Here is a 19126-nt window from a genome sequence, read left to right on the forward strand (position 1 = left end):
TTTATGTGTACGTGAGAGGTACAATAGAGAGTATGAGAGCATTTTGTGTGTATGTGAGAGCAATTTGTGTATGAGAGGTAAAGTTTTAATAATGGCCTAAACGGCACCTCATAAGATTCATCAGATCAGCCAATGTTTTTCTAATCCTCCAGTGTCCAATGTTTTCATTTCTTAGCCCACTGCAACCACAGGTTCTTGTTTTTTGCTGAAATAAGTGGAACTCTGTAATGTCGTTGGTGCCCTACCCAATTCGTATTACGGTGCAACAAGTTGTGCATTCTTTTATGGGTCTTTTGGCACCAATATTGTACTGGACTGTCAGTTGACAAACAGCAGCGTTCTAGTTCTTGACACATTCAAACCAACGCACCTGGCACCTACTATCATACTCCATTCAAAGGCACTTACATTTTGTTCTTCACATTCTCCTTCACATATACTGTACAATCCATGTCTCAGTTGTCACGCACATTAAAAATCCTTCTTTATCCCCTAATGTTTTGTATACTCAATGTATATACAGTATTTCAAGTAGGTACTGTAGTTGTGTCTGCATGCAGGGTAGACGGCGAGACTGTGTGATGCTGGCAGCGGCTCTCTGGCTGCGCTTTGGGGTGGAGGAGCCGCCAGAGGTGATGCAGGCTGGGCCTGCGGTGGTGGTGGTGCCAACCGGGAGAACGACTGGGCTCCGTCGCTGCTGATGTCATGTACCTCACCTGCTGAGGCTACCCTTCCTTTTCTGAGGATGCATGGCTGGAGATGGCCCTCTAGGCCTTTCTCAAGGCCATCTCGCCGGAGGTGCTGCCAGCCGGACCAGACTACGGGTGGGAACTGCAGCAGCAAATTTGTCGGATACACAGCTTTGCCCGGACCCACCTGACACAGGCGGGAGTCCAGCAGAAGTGGTATTATGACCTGTGCTGCAGGGGACCTTCCTAGCAGCCGGGGGACCCAGTCTGGGTCTACAGCCCGCGCCACTGCAAGGGCCTCAGCCCTAAGCTGACGCAGTCGTGGGAGGGGCCCAGCGAGGTTCTGGGGGCGGTGGGCGAGGTCTGCTACAGGGTCCAGTTGTGAAAGCAGGGGAGAGTGGTGGTCCTGCACCGGGACCACTTGGCACCCTATTGGGCTCAAATAGAGACGCCTGGTGGGGAAGCCCGGGGAGCAGCCAGGGCTGGAGCCGCCTGGTGGCAGCCGAGTCGGTGGGTCACTCTGCTAATGTAAATAGTCCTAATTGCATATGTGTAAATAGCCGTTTAGTGCTTACCTGTGTTATTGTCTGTTATTGTCCCTTAATGTGTAACTACCCTGAACTTGCGTATGTATCCTGTTTACCTCCCTAGTGTATGAGTGAACCCTGTGTTAGTTGGTTTTTATTGCTCATGGCTGACTGACGGAGGTTTAATAAAAGGTGCTTGTATACCAAACTTGCATGTTGTCTGGTTCTTTTGCTTGCGCGAACCTGAATTTGCTACAATATACATCAGTCCTGAAATACATGTTAATGAAACTTCTCTAAAACTGACATTTATTGATAATTTGCATGAGGGATTTTCACTACACTGGCTGGACACTGGCTGGAGAAAATAAAACATAAGCAAACACCATGATGAAGTGATCTGTCTAATAATAAATAACCATTGGTACCACAATATTATCACATATGAAAATGTGTGTACAGTACACCTACTGTACTGTAATATTTAACTGCTAAGCATCTCTCTGCATGATTTCTGTCTTCCCTTAAGAGTTTCCTCCCTTATACAAAAAGAGCATACAAAAGAAGGTACTAAAGACAGCAAAGAGGAATATGGAATGTGAGGCTCATCCTGTCCATTGTAAATTTACACTCCTCTTACCTTAGAGACACCTCTCTATCCCCATATGTAACAGTAATAGACTCAGGAAAACTTTCAACCCCTCTACAATAATAATCCAACAGTGTAAATATCTTTCTAACCTGCTGAATCACTGTTGTTGGAGATGTGCCTCAGTACAAAACTATTGTATTTCAATTACATTCACCCATACCTATCAGAACTATAAACCTTTAGACCTGGATTTTGGATTTTACTCAGTCCCGGTAGGCACGTGTAGTGTGTGGTACATGGGAACAAAATGTGAGAAAATGTCCATACAATGAAAATATCTCCTGACAAGCATGCTGGTTAAGGGGATCCTCTTAATATAAATGATTTTTTTGCAAACCAAAAAACATATTGTAGTGCGACGGGTTTGGCGAGGATGGAGACAGGGACTCAAGCTCTTGTTAACTGAGAACACGGAGCTCTTTATTAATCCGCCGTAAGTCCGGCACAGCAACCACAACAGAAAAAAAGACTACAGGCTACAACACACTGGGGTCAATTCGGGTACAGTTACACAGGTATAGGGTGGTAATTCGGTACAAAACCAGGAAAACTATTTACATGAGTCCGGGAGATCTCGCGACTGTGTACGCCGGTTCCGCCATTGGTCAGCCGCACTGGCCGGCGGCTCTCCTAGTCCCTGTCCTCCCTCCACCAGAGATGTCTGGAGTCCCGCCTACGTCAATTTTTTTTTATTATGAAAATGCAATCAAGTCAAATATAAAAATCATAATTCCGAAAACAAACCGTCACTATAAACCAAAACAAAATTGAAATAAACCCAAAACAATTCACTATATACATCCATATTTATCCCAAAAACACTATCAGCACACATCATATTTCCATAAACCCCCCCTTATGCAAATCAACCCTCCCACTTTCTCAAAAAAACATAATCCATCAATCAATAACCATCCAATTCAAACAAAAGAAAATTAACCATCCAACTCATACCCCAATACTTTATCAAAATCTTTCTCACACCGTTCACACTCTTTCATAGACTGCCCTAACATGCGAATACCAATAACAAATCTGTCTTTCAATACATACTCAATCTGCAAGTTCTTATACGTGTCCTCCAACCTTTGCGACTCCCACAAAAAAGACTCACCCTCATACCGAAGATCTAAAAACTCCCCCGGAGGGAAGTCAAAATTCTTCATAAACTTAAACTTCACTTAAACAATCAGGGACCTCATTTTCAGCAAATACCCGCAATTTCCTTTCCGCTTTCCCCCGTTTCCCCCGTTACCCCGCTGAGTGGCAGGGACCCACTTCCCTCTGGGCTGCTCAACTCGTCGTATTCGGGCCTTCCATCCTCACCAGTTGCCACCACCCCGACCACTGGGTCTTGGGGTTGCACGACAGAGACGGGGGCTTCAGTAGCCCCACCTTCTTCTTCCCTGCCTACTTCTTCCTCCATCGGAGACTTTTCCCTCTCCTCTTCTTCCTCCTCTCCATCGCTACTTGACTGTCCAGTGTCCTCGTTAAGCTCTTCGCTTTCGCTTTCTGACCTCTTCTCTGTTTCTCCGTTCTCTCCTAGGGCTTCTTCTCCGTCTGGTTCCCCGTTCGACAGGAACTCCTCTTCTTCCTCCATGGGTACGCCATGCGCCTCTGGTAACTCTAAATCGTCTTCAGAAGATATGTTTCTTTCCTCCTCAGAGGATCGGGAAGCTTCCTGCACCATCCTCGTCCGAAACCTCCAGATGCCTTTTCTTCTTCTTCTTTTTCCTTCCCACAGGAATCCAGTTGCTGTCCATGGAATCTTCTGCCGGAGCCTCGGATGCCGCCAACTCCAGCAGGGGGTTAGAAAACAGGTCCTGGTGTCCTGTCTTCACCACCTCTGCCAGATCCTGTGCCCCAGGAGCTGGCCCGAAGATTGACCCCCGCAGTGATGCAGTAGCTTCTGGGTCCTGAACACCCCGTCTATCGTCCCGGTAAACATCTTGTTCACCTGGTCCTCGTTGTTCCTTCGATGCTCTGGGCTGCTCGGGTTTCCCGGATACCACAGACGCAAAACTACGGGTTTTGTTGGGGCATACCCTATACAGGTGTCCCGGCTCCCCACACAAGTTGCACAGCTGTTGGTAGCTGCAGTCTGTAGCCACATGTCCAACGCGACCACACCGTCTGCAGACCTCGGTGCTACAGTCCGCTGCAAGATGACCCTCCTGCCCACACTTCCGACACGTCTGTGGCTGTCCAGGATATATAAGGTAACCCCTGTAAGGTCCGATGGTGAAGTTGGCTGGGGGGTGCAGCACACTCCCCGGTGTCGTTTGGCTTTGCCGCAACCTCACCAGGTACCTCCTCTTGAAGGTCCAGATCCTTTCTTCATCCACCACCTTCTGACCGCCCCCCTGGACATCAACAAATCTGCGGAGAAAAGTGGCAATATTGGGCTCCGGCATGTGGGGGTTAAACATGCGGACAATCATGGAATGTAATTCCCGGGCGAATAGGGGTTCGATATAGAACTTTGATATAGAAGCGATCCCGCCTACGTCAATTTTTGTTTTTTGTTTTTTATTGTGAAAATGCAAACAAATCAAATACAGAAATCATTGTAAAAAATACAAATAAGACCACTCAGTATACACCCAAACACTTCCACGTTTAACTCAAATCCAGATCATTAACAAAAAACACATTCCATTTCCATAAACCCACCCCTTATGCAAATCAACCCTTCCACTATCCATCAGTCAAAAACATCTAAATCAAAATCAAAGAAAAATTAACCACCCGTTTCATACCCCAATATCTTATCAAAATCCTTCTCACACTGTTCACACTCTCTCTTAGATTGCCCCAACATACAGATCCCAACAACAAATCTGTCTTTTAATATATATTCGATATGCAAGTTCTGATATTTTGCCTCCAACATTCAAGACCCTGCCATAAAAGACTCACCCTCATGCCGTAAATCTAGATACTCCCCCGAAGGGAACTCAAAATTCTTCATGGCCTTAAACTTAGATTTATCAAATTTTACATTCCAGTCAGGAACCTCATTTTAGGAAAAAAACCGCAGTATCCTTTCCGCCTTCCATACATTAATCTTAGCCCATTGCTCAGTGCTTAAATCCCCAAACTCCCATCCTACACTACCTTCCCCCCAACCTTGAACCACCCCTCTACCACCCGATACCCCCCCAACAGACTTCCGTCGACCCTTGACCTTCCTCTGAGCCCGCACCTCTAAACCCTCTTCCGACTTGCGTTTCCCCTCCACAGAAGCCTCAGACTGACTTCCCATAAGAGAGTTGTCAGACTGTCCTTCCCCCCAACCCTTTCCTCCAGAAGCTTCAGCTAACCCTTTCACCAAAATTTCAGTCTGTCATAAACCCTCCTCTACCAGTTCTTCTGATGCCCCTGGCGCAGTGTCCATTACTACACTCCCACTGCTTTCTTCAAGAACCTGACCCTCTCCACCAGTTTGAACATTGTCCCGCTCTGTCTCCGTCTCAGACACACTCGCAGATTCCCCGATCTTCTCCCTCTGCGCCTTTGCAGCTGCAGCCTCTGCGTAGGATCTCTTCCTGTTGGGACATGTGTTATACAGGTGCCCCTGCTTCCCACACAAATTACATGAAATCCCCACCCGACACTCTGCAGTAACATGTCCAATAACTCCACATCTTCTACACACCACATTATTAAACTCTGCTGATATGTGCCCATGGTTGCCACACTTGCGGCATCCGGTGGGCTGTCCAGAATAATACAAGTAACCGTTGTTCGCCCTGATGGAAAAGGTCGCCGGGGGGTGAACCACCCCGGCTCCCTGAGGCCCACCGGGCCTGAGGCAAACCATGTACTTCCTTTTGCAAGTCCAATATCCTCCAGCATCCAAAATCTTCTTGCCCACACCCTGAATATCCACATATCTTTTCAAGAAAAAACAAATGTCTTCATCAGGTACAAAAGGATTGAACATGTGCACGACCAACTGTCGTAATTCTCTGGCAAATAAAGGTTCCACATGAAAATAAACCAAAGGCGCATAGTCCTTACAAGTCCCCACTTTGTCCTAAACCTTACTGCAAATCCCAGTGGAAGCGAGTGTTAAGTCCATAATCCCTTTCTTAGGAAAGTCCTGAATACAAAGTACATCCTGCACCTTCAAAGAAAACACTTCAGCAACAATCTTCTTCTCAAAGCATGCTCTGTCCAGCAGTTCCTTCCCTTTCTCCAGATCCTTCAAAATGAAGTGCACTGAGTCCCCACAGGACAGAGGGTGCCCAGCCGCACTGAAGTAGCTGCGCTCACCCAGTGCCGTCATCTCAAGGAACCCCCACGTTCACCCCCTAGGCTTCACCTAAAGCAATTCCGGTGGTGGCTTGTTGTCTTCCGCTCCTCACGCTTCCTTCCGTTCCCCCGTTCAGCAGTCTCTTGGCCAGGATCCACAGCTCCGTCTGGTCAGCAACCTTCCTCTCCTCCTCCGCCGTCTTCCCGACCCCCTGACTAAGACCTCAGAACTGCGGTCATGCCACTTGAACTTTGATCTTGACCAAAAGGCGAAGAAGCGATCCCGCCTACGTCAAATATTTTTTTCTATTATAAACCTACAAAACATCCACAACAAAAAAAAACATTAACAGCACAATATCACATCCATAAATGTAACCCCAAAACAAAAACAAGACACTGAAAAACACAAACCCCAAAACATCACATTAGAAATAAACTTTGCTTAAACCCGCCCCAAATGCAAATCAAGTACCCGCCCCCTCAACCAACAGAAACATTGCAATTACCCCAAACAATGCTCGCTTTACTTTGACTCTTTACTAAGTCTGTCAATAATGTCCCAAATTTTCAAACACAGTTCATCAACAATTTTCCTGTTCCGGCCGGAATAAGTCCAGTAGATATATCCGTCATCCTGCTTCACAGCATTCACAGCATTCACAGCCACCAAGTTGTACCTCCTGTGACCATGCAAATCTTCCAGTTCTCTTGGTTAATCAAATGTAGCAAATCCAGGTCGTTGAGAAATCAAAGGCACAAAAGACTTTACAAGGTATATCGGGCGAGAGTACAGTCCCTGTGCAAACTCCCCTTTCCCAATTCCAGGAACAATCTGGGTCTTTTCCCAAATACTGCCCCCAAAAGTTGGCCCCACTACCGATGCACTCGTTTCCTGAGACTCCCCACTGTGCTCACTAACATCGAGTTCCTTCTCCATACCTTCCGGCTGTCTCTCAGCAGAACTCTCGCTGTCATCAGCACTGGATCCACCTCCCCTTAACTGTGCTGTCTCCTCTCTTCCCTTTTCCCCATCTTCCTGCCCTTTTTGTTTTCCTGACACTCCCCCCGTTTCATCTTTGTCCTCTCCTGTATCTACCCCTTCACCTGTCTGTGTGCTCCTTACCCCCTCCCTATTCCTACCCGTCTCGTCTTGCTCGCTCATACCTGCTGTTGCTTCTGCTGTCTCCTCCTCACATAATCTCTTCTTCTCCTGTGCTGCTCCAGAATCATCGTCCTCTGAAGTACTAACTATCATGGACGCAAAGAATCCCCTAAAACCCCCCTGCGACTGTTTTTGCGCAACCTTCCTAGCAAACCTCTTTGTCGCTACCACCTTCCATCTACAAGGCTGGTCTCTAGGAGAGGACCAGGAAAACTTGCTCGATTCCCCTACGTCCATTGGGCTATCCCCCCAGGATGCCCCCTGCTGCCCTTCTGACTTCTCTAGGGAAACCTTCGTCCTAACACCACTAACACCCGCCTGAGGCTCAGGACCTTGGTCAACAATATCCTCACTCCCATCCTTCCCTGCAGAAGTCTCTGTCCCTTCTGTAACTTCTTGACCAGAAAACCAGTGAACCTTCGGGATTGCACTGGCCTCTTTTGAAGACAGACTACCATCAACAGACTGAGGTCGAGCCGCACTTGCATAGCTCCTAGGTCTCTGTGGGCAGGTCCTGTACAAATGGCCCGCCTCCCCACACAAATTACAAGTTAAAGGTCTGCTACACTTCTCCGCCTTGTGTCCCAGACCACCACATCGTCTACAGCAAACAACCTTGCATTCAGCAGCCACATGACCTCCGGCTGCGCAGTTCCGACATACCATCGGCTGGCCGGGGTAAACCAAAAAACCTCTATTCGGACCAATAGAAAAAGAAGCCGGCGGATGTATAAAACCTCCTTCAACCGATTCATTTGTCTTCAGACGAACCATAAATCTCCTTTTGCCTGTCCAATAATTTTGGGAGTCTATAACCTTAATACCGCTGCCCTGAATGTCCACAAATCTTTTTAAAAAAATAACAATCTCTGCCTCCTGCACAAACGGATTGAACATATGAACAGTCAACGGTCTCAGTTCCCTTGCGAACAAAGGCTCAATCACAAAGTTTTTAAAAGGCAGCAAGTCTTTCCGAGCCTGTATAAAGCCCCATTTCTCCATGCACAGCTTCTCCGAAACAAAAGTCAAATCAAAGATACCTTTCCCGGGAAAGTCCTGGTAGCAGAAAACATCCAAGTCTTTCAAATGCAAGGCTTTGTCCATTACTCCATCTGCGAATTCTTCTCTTCCCAGTCTTTCCTGGTCTGGATTCTCCCTCCACAAAAAGCGCACCGAGTTTCGCAGCTGCCCCTCCCGGGACAGCCACTCTCCAGCTGCCGCAGAAACCGAAATGCCGCCGGTCACCACCATCGCTGAATCCTTCTCCCTCTGGCCGACTCCATCTCCAACCCCGCCGTCATCTCCTCCGCTGCCGCCTTCCCGACCCCCTGACTAAGACCTCAGAACTGCGGTCATGCTGCTTGAACTTTGATCTTAGCCAAAAGGCCGAGAAGCGATCCCGCCTACGTCAATTTTTTTTTATTACAATAATACAAAAAATCCATTATTCTCAAAACTTAAATCATAAAACAAAAACCAAAGAAAAAACAAAACCATTACACAGCTAAATCAACAATCTTCTCTTCATTAACATAATCCCACCCCTTATGCAAACACAAACCCGCCCACATCACAAATACTCCCCACAAACAAACAATTCACTAAACAAAATGATAACTTATACAGAAATGACAAGTATACTAATACCAACTCCATTCAATTATCAACAAAGAAACACAAAACAAATCCATGTCACAACATAACATTAAACGCGTCACCCATCTTCCCTTTTCTTCTTCCTCCCCGACATTTCCCAAACACCCTCTTTCTCTATTTCAGAACCCCCACTATCACACATCGGCACCCCAGATGGGGCAAAAAACCCATCCTCTTTACCCTCCCTCTTAATCACATCATTCTTTCCACACCCCTCTTTATCTTGCACCATACTCCAACCTCCCTCATCATTCACAATCTTTGCCCTAACGGCACCACTCACCTTCTCACCTCCACTCGTCTTCTCACCAACGTCCTTACAACATTGCTCTCCATTCACAACCTTTGCCATAACAGTCCCACTCAAATTCTCACTAACATTCTTCCATTCACTCTCTTTGTCTTCTCCTTTCATCACTTCCACCATGCTAACCCCACTCAACTTCTTACCAACATTCATTCGTGCACTCTCTTTGTCCATTCCTTTTACCCCATCCACCACATCACTCTCCGACACACTCACCACACATTCCACTTCAGACTCGGTAATAAAACCCGTTTCCACATCACTATCCTCGTTTGCATTACTCTTTCCCACATCCACAACACTCCTCCCACCTCGCCTCCCCACACAGTTTCTATAAAAATGCCCAACCTCCCCACATGAATAACACTGTACCTCTCGCACACAATCCCCAGTAACATGATCCTTCGATTTACATCGATTACAACAGAACCATGTACATTGCGCAGCAAAATGTCCCCGAGTCCCACATCTCCAGCACGCTAAGGGCTGTCCTGGGTAAACCAGGTACCCCCTTTTAGATCCAATGTCGAAAAACGCGGGGGGGTGAATGACTCCCCCTTCTTCTGTAGCACTCAGACGCAGTCTCATCCAAAACTTCCACTTCCCAGTCCACACATTTTCGTTGTCCCGTTCTTTCTTCCCCGTCCCCTGCAGAACCACAAACTGCTGCAAAAAGGAAACAATGTCCTCCTCTGGAACAAATGAATCAAACATGAGTACAAACACTTCAATTCTCCAGCGAACAATGGGTCTACTCGAAAGAGACTCAAAGGATCCTCCTTCTTTCTTGCTTGTACCTTGTCCCATAAATCAAAACAAAGAGTCTCTGAAACCATAGTCAACTCAAAAATACCTCGCTCACAAAAATCCAGCAAACAAAAAATATCCTCCAACTGAACATCCAAAACACGTTTTAGAACAAAAGTCTTAAACTTATCTCTTGTCCAATCCACCAGTCCTTCTCGTCCTTGCAAGGTAAAACGAAGAGTGTTCTTCCTCCGCTCGTGCCTTGCCCAGGGATGTCCGGCCATCATTCCAGCAACCAGGTCACAGCACGCCATCTGATCCTCCAAGAAATCGCCACCATCGTCCGACTCCTCCCGCAGCACAGCAATCCTCCTCGTCACGTCAATTCTCCAGGCTCCGAACTCCTCGATCCAGCATCACTCCATCCGGTCCATCCAGTCCTCCCAGCGCCTTCCCGACCCCCTGACTAAGACCTCAGAACTGCGGTCATGGTGCTTGAACTTTGATCTTAGCCAAAAGGCCGAGAAGCGATCCCGCCTACGTCAAATTTTTTTGTTGTTTTTTTATTATCAAAAGGTAACAAAAAAGTTCACAGAAACTCCGTCAATCACCAAAAACAAACATATAGAAGCACAAAATAGCAAAACAAAACAACTGCAGGAAACCAATCATAACATAAGATTACAATAAAACAAGACACCAGTATTTAGATATCTGCTAATACCTTCCACTTTTCATTAACTGCATGGTAACTCCACTTCCTTTTATCAACGGCCACCATGCATCTGACATCCCATAATACTTTATTCCACACCCCTCCCACATCACCTCACTCCCTTCTTCACCAACAAATTTCTTGCAGCCCATAGTTCAATTTTAACAAAGCTAATTAAAAACCATAACAAAAAAGCATTATCTATAGCCCCCAAAACAGTTTTGCTCTTTTCACACACTCCTTGTGCAAAATTACACAACCAAAAAACATGTTCGATGCTTTCCTTGCCATGACATCCAGTTCAGGGGCACCCGACTTGTTTGGTCAACTTATGTTTGTATAGTACAGATCTTACTGGAAGTCTCTTCCATAACGATAACCAGTTGAGGTCCAGACAGTCCAAACGCAAACCCTTGGGCTGCACTCTTCCCCAGATCTCGTTTGCGACGCCCCCCACAACCCTGGCTTCTCCTCTCTCTATTACAGCGCAATACAGTGCCCTGTGGTCCAGCAGCGCCGACTCGTCCACCGACTTCAGATGTTTCCTTGTCCAGGACACTGCATGCCTGTAATGCCAGGGCAGATCTTCACCATGAGGGACGTCGTTCTTCCAGTTGGTGAGGCTGCGCATGCTATTTGATAACCAAAATCTTACAAAGTACTGGTAATCGTGCAACACAGGTTGTTTCAATGCTTTGCATAGACCAGACACAAATAAACAATTTAGCTTGATCGGCATGTTCGGTACTGATCTGCCCCCTTTTTCTATGGATCTGTACATATCAACACGTTTTACGTATTCGTATTTTTTATTCCACAAAAAAATAAAAACTTCTCTGACCAGATACCTATTATACCTAGCCGGCATGGGATACACATTTGCTAAATATGTGAGGGCGGGTAACACGTCCGTCTTTAATATAATTACCTTTTCAACGAAAGAAAGTCTTCTATCACCCAATCGGAGTAATCTTTTCCTAACCACCTCCAATGCCTCTTGCCAGCTGCTATGAATAGTACCTTGGTCATTAAAAGAAACCCCCAGAACTTTCAAAGGACCTCTGCAGCAATTCAGGTCGCAGAGACTCAACTTTTCGTCCCTCCAAAAACCGAAATATTTTATTTTACTTTTATGTTTATTTAAATTTGCTCCAGATATCTGGGCAAAGCTGTCAAAAATCCCCAGTGCCTCCTGCAAACTTTCCTTCGACCCTACCATCAAAGTGATGTCATCAGCATACAAAGTCATCTTCACTCTTCCACCACCACTCCCAGGCAACATTATGCCATCTACACGTGGGCTGGCGTATACCATTCTAACAGAAGGTTCCAAATAAAGCACAAATAGTAGTGGCGATAACGGGCATCCTTGTCTCACACCCACCTTCTGTTCTACCAATTTCCCAAGGTATCCATTCACCACCACTCTACTCCCTACTTGCTTGTACAAAGTCTTTAGCCACCTGATAAAAAGTAGACCAAAACCCATCCTCTCCATCACGGCCCACAAAAACTTATGTGACACTCTATCGAAGGCCTTCTCTAAATCAAGGCTCACCAATGCAAGGGGTATGTTCCTCTGCTCGGACCACGCTATTGTGTTCCTAACTAACTGTAATGACCAGGTAATTTTCCTTCCCTGGACCCCACATGTCTGATCTTTCCCAACCACTGTATCCAAAACCCCTTTCAGCCTGTTAACTAACACCTTTGCGAACAACTTATAGTCCGTGCAGAGCATAGTTAAAGGCCTCCAATTTGCTAACTCCGTTGGTTGGCCTTTTTTATACAGCAGAGTCAAAACCCCCTCTCGCATAGATCTTCCCAAAACATCCTTGCTAAAAACCTCTTTCATTACCTCAAGCAAGATTGGTCCCAGTATACACCAAAAAGTTCTGTAAAATTCCGATGGCAAACCATCAATTCCTGGCACCTTTCCATTTTTTGTGTCAGCCAAGGCTAACCTGAGCTCTTCTAATGTAAAAAGCCTTTCTAAGAGGGCCCTACTCTCCTCCGGCAGCTTTGAGACAATACAATCCCGGGAGGTGAAATCTATCTCCCTTCCCATCTCTTTTTCAGAAAAGAGATTTTGATGATATGCAAACACTGCCTCCAACATGCCTTCTATGTCTGCTACTACTGTGTTCGTGTCCACTCGTATCCCATCCAACCTTCTTTTAACCTGTTGCTTTCTCACCTGTTTAAAAAGATAAGAGACACAGGTCCCCTGCTGCAGGGAGGAGTCTACTCGGGTCTTAAAAATAAAATTTTTAGCCCTCTCCTCATGATACGCCCTTAATTTTCTTTTAGAGGCTGCCACTTCAGTCATATCCACTGGCACCCCTTTGTTAAGAGCATAGAGCTTATTCAGCTCTTCCTGGAGCAGCCTCCCCTCTCTCCTCACCTTTTTCTGACGTTCAAGACTATATATCCTCGTTTCTCTTTCAATCTTCCTTTTGATCTGCTCCCACCAATCCAATGTGGAAACACGCTGTCGTCTTTCTTCCCGCACCTGTTCAAGTTAAAACCCATACGATCCACATACTCTCTCTCTTCCAACACCTCAACATTCATTCTCCAAACACCCTTCCCATACATTCCTCTTGCCAGGCGCAAATCCACTTCCACAATATCGTGATCTGAAAGCCAGGCCGGTTGAGTAGTTACTCCACCAACTGTCACCTCCCTGGACACAAAAACATAATCAAGGCGTTTTGCTACACCTGCTGTGTTCCTTCAAGTAGGCATCACTCCTTTTGCTTGAAATAGCACTGCACTATCAACTAGATTAAAGCGTGTCAATAGTGTGCGCAGCTGCTTTGCCCCTGCCTCTTCCTTATTAATGAGGTCAACATTAAAATCCCCCCCGATAACCAGAATCCTATTCGTGGCACACAATAGAAACAGCTCCTTATAAAAGTCCGCCCTCATTGACCCTACAGCAGGAGCATAAACGCATATAACTCTAAAGTTACAATTACCAAAACTCAAATCGACACTTAAAGCTCTCCCCGGCACCACTACAACACTACCTTCAACCAAAACATCCAGATTTCCAATCAACACACCCACACCCGATGAGTGGACCCCATCCACACTCCACCTAGAATCACCTCTATCCCACTCAGGCGCAAAACCGACCACATCTTTTCCATTTTTCAGGTGAACCTCCTGTAAAAGACAGACATCAAAATTAAAAGACCTCAATGACTGAAAGACTGCTGTTCTTTTCACTTTGTCCCTCAATCCCCTGGTATTTGACGTAAGGATCTTCATGGTCATAAGTGGTTGTTTTACATCTTTTCTTCCCATTTATCTATGATGGCCAACACTGCTATGTAAGCGTCCCGCACTTCCGATTCTTGATGACCACTCACAAACAATTTTGTAATTCTTCTGGGTATGTTTTTGAGTCCACCCACCCTGCTCGGGAACCTCACATTTCCATTCTGCCATTCACACTTTTTTAAAAAAACTGACGAGGCCTCTAACTTTTTCATATACCTTCCATCCTTTCTGTAGACTCCCGCAGCAAAGGCTTCCTTTGCCTTCCCGGCATTGTTCCTCCACTGCTTTACTAAATCAGAGAAAAGGCACTCCTTTGACCCTATCTCTGAGTGGGTTCTTCCATATATTTGAATACGCCTCACTTCTTTGCCGACGTACTCACATTTGTGTTAAATTCCTTTTTTCTGTAGATCCTGTTCTTCAAAACCGGCTAGCCAGTGAACTTCTCTGTTCTTCTCATTCCATTTACATAGATCGATGAAATCTCTGGGGAGGTCCGAGTCAAGCCAAAGGCCTTCCTCACTCCCCAGCTTCTGTTCAGCCTGGACACCCCCACTTCCGGTAAGTGCCTGATTACTCTCATCTGTCTCAGGTATGCAAAAAGCTCCCGAGAATACTGAGCAATTTCCAGACTGGGACACAACAAGCCTCTCATCACGGACTTCACCCTCTTCAAGTGTGTGGACTGCCTCCAGAGCCGCTAGGACAGATATATCACTCAGTGATAAATCTTCAGTACCTCTATCTGCTTTTTTAGCCACTAAAGCCTCTGAGTCTTGTGCCTTCCTTTGTATGGTCCTTTTTGACGCTGATGGTTCTTCTTCCTCCTCTTCCTCCATCCTCTCTCCCCAACCTGCTTCCTGGACACATTGCACCTCCTGCCCCACTTCTTCCGCAACTGCTTTTAAAAGGTCCAGCCCTGGTGTCTCTGAATTCTCTGAAAAAACATCCCTTTCAGAAAGGTTTCCATCTGTTGGCTCAATCTGCATATGCAAATTTAGCCCCGCCTCCGCTTCTGCCTCTCTCACCACTTCTCCAGTTTTCTCCCCTTCTTGGCCTTCCATTAAGGAGCTTCCACTTTGTGAAAACCTTCGGTTTCCCTTTTTTCCAGGTTTTCCATTGTCAGCCTTGCCACCAATAACAATGCCCGCACCTTCCAAAACTTCATCCACCTCTCTTTGTCTCCCATCTTCATTAGCAGGACCTGGTTTTGCACCTGCAGCACCACTAACAACTTCTGAGAAAGACCTCTTTTGTAAAGCACAGTCTTTAAATACATGCCCTGCACCTCCGCACAAATTACATCTTCTCTCTTCTTTACATTCTGAAGATAGGTGACCGACTCCCTCACATCTTCTGCATATTCGCTCCCTGCAGTCCACCACATTATGCCCCTCTTTCCTACATCTGGGCTGTCCGTAATAAAACAAGTACCCCCTGTTGGGGCCTATCTCAAACGATGCAGGCGGGTGCAAAAATCCATCCGGGGCTGACCCATTCGCTCTAAAACGCACTCTAAAATGCCTCTTCCCTGTCCAAATGTTTTTCTTGTCCATTATCTTCACCCCTATGCCCTGAATATCCACAAAGCGCTTCAAAAAACAAACTGTCTTCTTCAGGCACGTAGGGGTTGAACATTGCCACTGTTAAAGTTCTTAATTCTCTGGCAAACAAAGGTTCCACATAATAATCCACAAAAGGTTTTTCCTCTTTTCTTCTATTCACTACCGCCCAAAAATTCTTAACAAGGTCTTCTGAAATAAGTGAAAGGTCAAAGCACTTCTTACCCGGGAAGTCTTGTAAGCAGAAAATGTCCTCAGGCTCCAGGTGCAGGGCATTGCTGATCACCTCTTCCTCGAACTTGTCCCTCGAAATGAACTCCGTCTTCTCCCCATCTTCTCGCAGCACAAAACGTACAGCGTGTTGCACTCTTCCTTCCCTTGAAAAGGATCCTCCCTCCATCGTCACAAAAAATGGCCGGAAAAAAAAACTGCCACGCAGAAAAAGGCTTCGAGTAACCCCGAAAAAAAGCCAATCCGTCTCTCCCTTTCTCCTGGCTAAGACGCAAGCTGCGGACAAACCACACACTTGATCTTAGCCAAAAGGCCGAGAAGCGATCCCGCCTACAGTACGTCAAATAGCCTAGCTACTTCAAGCACAAACTCATCCAGCCTCCACGGCACCCGGCATCAAGGTGGAGTCTGAAGCTGCCAGTCTCACACCCCCCCTGGGCCAGTGAAATCTGGACCAGGCTGCTCTCCACAATCCTCTGCACCCTCCTTTTCCAGCACCCCCTCACGAGCCCTGAAGGGAGCCAGGAAGTCTCGATGCAGGATCACCACCCTTCCTCGCTTCCCGAACTGGACACGGTAGCAGACCTCCCCCACGGCCTCCAGGACCTCCCCAGGTCCCTCCCAGGCCGGCACCAGCTTCAGGCTGAAGCCCTTGCGGCGCTGCAGGTTGTAGACCCAGACAAGGTCCCCCGGCCTGAAGGGAGTCCCCCTGCAGCGCAGATCATATCACCACTTCTGCTGCACCCCAACCTGAGTCAGGTGGCTTCAGGCAAAGCTGTGCATTCACAGCATCCACTGCTGCAGATCCCACTCATTACCAGGCAGCAAACCGAATGCCAGACCCACCAGGGTACGCATCTCCCAGCTCAGCATGAGCGAGGCCGGGGTGCACCCGGTAGACTCCTGCACAGCAGTCCAGTACACCCAGAGGGCGAGGGATAAGTGGTGGTCCCAATCCCGGTGGTGCTGCAGGGTAGCCAGTTGAGTGCAGAGCGTCCGATTAAAACACTCCACCAACCCGTCGCTCTGGGGATGCAACGGGATGGTCTGCCTTTTCTTAATCCCCAGGCGCTTGCACACCCCCGCAAACATCTGGGACTCGAAATTACCCCCCTATCACTATGGAGTTCCTCCGGCACCCCCAGCCTGGGGAACATTCCCTCTAACAGGGCTTCAGCTATCCACCGAACCGCCTCCAGAGGCCCAACGCCAACGCCCCATACCTATACCGCTGGTCACCGGGTACATCCAGCAAAGCCTGACAGGTCTTCCCCTCCAGAACCGTGGCTAGGAGGCCCGCCATTTCCACCTGGGACCAGCCGTTTGCCCAGGCTGCCATCTGGAACTGGACCTCATAAAGCTGCCATTACACCTCCCTGTCATAGCAGCTCGGCCACACTGGCACCGGCTGGTGCAGGAACGGCTGCCTGGCGTCTCTTTCCCACCACGTCGGCTGGGGAGACGTGGGAAATTGTCCTTCCTTTGCTGGATAGGCCACCGTCGAATAGCCCTGATAAGGGGCTATTCCGGCTCCTGACGGTTGCTGCTTGTCCCCAGAAGGCATTTTAGGGGGTTGCTCAGCTGCTGGGGGAACCGGCGCTTCTCCGAATCCCAATCCATTACAGCTCACTGTCCCTCCTTTCCGCTTCTGACATCAATGTAGCGTGACTGGTTCGGCAAGGATAGAGACAGGGACTAAGGCACCTGTTAACTGAGATCATTATTGATCTATCCGACACAGCAATCACAACAGAGAAAAAGAAACAAGAGGCTACAACACACTGGGATCAATTTAGGTACAGTTACACAGGTATAGGGTGGTAATTGGGTACATGTGCTGTATAAAAGCCGTGAAAAACTAGGGAAACTATTTATATGGGTCCGGGCGATTTCCCTACCGTGTACACCATTTTCGCCATTGGTCAGCCGCACAGGCCACCACTACTCCCCAGGAGGATGGGTCAAACCTACTCCTGTCTACATCCATGGGAGTGGCGTGGAGATGGTGGACTCATACAAGTACCTGGGATTGCACATCAATGATAGACTAGAATGGTCTAAGAACATCAAGGCCATTTACAAGAAGGGTCTAAGTCAACTTTACTTCTTCAGGAGGATCAGGTCCTTCAATGTATGTAGTAAGATGCTACATATGTTCTATCAGTCTGTGGTGGCGAGCGCCATTTTCTACACAGTGGTATGCTAGGGCTCTGGGATTAGAGCAGTGGATTCTGACAGGCTGAACAAGCTCATCAGAAGAGCAAGCTCTGTCATTGGGTCTGGCCTGGACCCCCTGGAAGTAGTGGCTGAGAGGAGAATGGTGTCCAAACTAGAGGCCATCATGGTCATCTCCCATCCCCTCTATGACATGCTTGTAGAAATGAAGAGCACCTTCAACAAAAGACTGATTCCACGGTGTGACAGGGAGCGCTATAGGAGGTCATTCTTGCCTTCTGCCATAAGACTGTACAATGCATCCACCTTGCATCAGGGCAGAGGCAACATTGACAGTGACCTGTTTCTGGACTGAACAGTAAACTGATCTGTTCTTTTTCTTTTTCCCGTTTACAACCATTTTTGTGCAATATATGCCAGGGACCTGTGCAATACAGGTCTATTTCTATTGTGCAATACGACTTTTTTTGTGTACTGTTCTGTTCTTTGTGTGTCCTGATTGTGAGTAACTCTTCTTAAGGCACTTCTTACTGTACTGATTGTATTGTCTTATTATCATGCCGGGCCTGACAAGGTGTTGAGACGGGCTCGGTGAAAATTAATCAATGAGCCAAGATACGCAGCGATCACGATAATTTATTCGGTGACAGCACTGAAGAGGATCAACAGAGCTGATACTGAAAACAGCTTAAGCAGTAGCTGCACTGCTGAATCAGGTGAAAACTGAAGACTACTGATACTTTTGAGAACCTGAAACCAAAAAAACTCAAGCAAAGTTAGCAACTCAATGTCTGAGCCCTGAGGAATGATTCCTCAGGGCTTAAATACTGCGCAAGGTTCCCTAATTGGCCTGATAGGCCCGGCCTGATCTCATTGAGGAAGGCCCCTTTGAGTCTCCAGCATGTGCGGAAGCTAGCTAATGCAGCAGTGCTGGAGCTGGAGCTGGGGCATAACAATTATTCGTTACACTGTTGCTGTGTTGTCTGTGTTAAGCTGCTGTTGCACAGCAATTTCCCTCACGGGATCAATAAAGTATCTACAGTCCTCCTGTCCTGCCCCTCGCCGCGCACCCCAGTCGGGTGCTCTTCGGCCGCAACGCCAGGCGAGGGCGCTACAATATTATTTCAAATCTGAAAGTTCCAAAGTTTATTTTGT

General features: G+C 47.2%; 1 protein-coding gene across 1 annotated transcript in view; it reads right to left on the minus strand.

Annotated features, from left to right (window-relative positions):
* The window catches only part of LOC148839486 (uncharacterized), a 75077-nt gene extending 71609 nt beyond the window's left edge, over nucleotides 1-3468 (minus strand). Inside the window, exons 1-2 of the mRNA XM_088935935.1 lie at nucleotides 3084-3468; nucleotides 540-1181 (exon numbers count right to left, since the gene is read on the minus strand). Coding sequence (XP_088792061.1) covers nucleotides 540-1181; nucleotides 3084-3468 — 1027 coding nt within the window. The remainder of the gene's footprint in view (nucleotides 1-539; nucleotides 1182-3083) is intronic.
* Between the last annotated feature and the right edge of the window lie 15658 nt (nucleotides 3469-19126).

The sequence above is a fragment of the Atractosteus spatula genome, chromosome 2, assembly GCF_055471065.1.
Source record: "Atractosteus spatula isolate fAtrSpa1 chromosome 2, fAtrSpa1.hap1, whole genome shotgun sequence".
NCBI lineage: Eukaryota > Metazoa > Chordata > Actinopteri > Semionotiformes > Lepisosteidae > Atractosteus > Atractosteus spatula.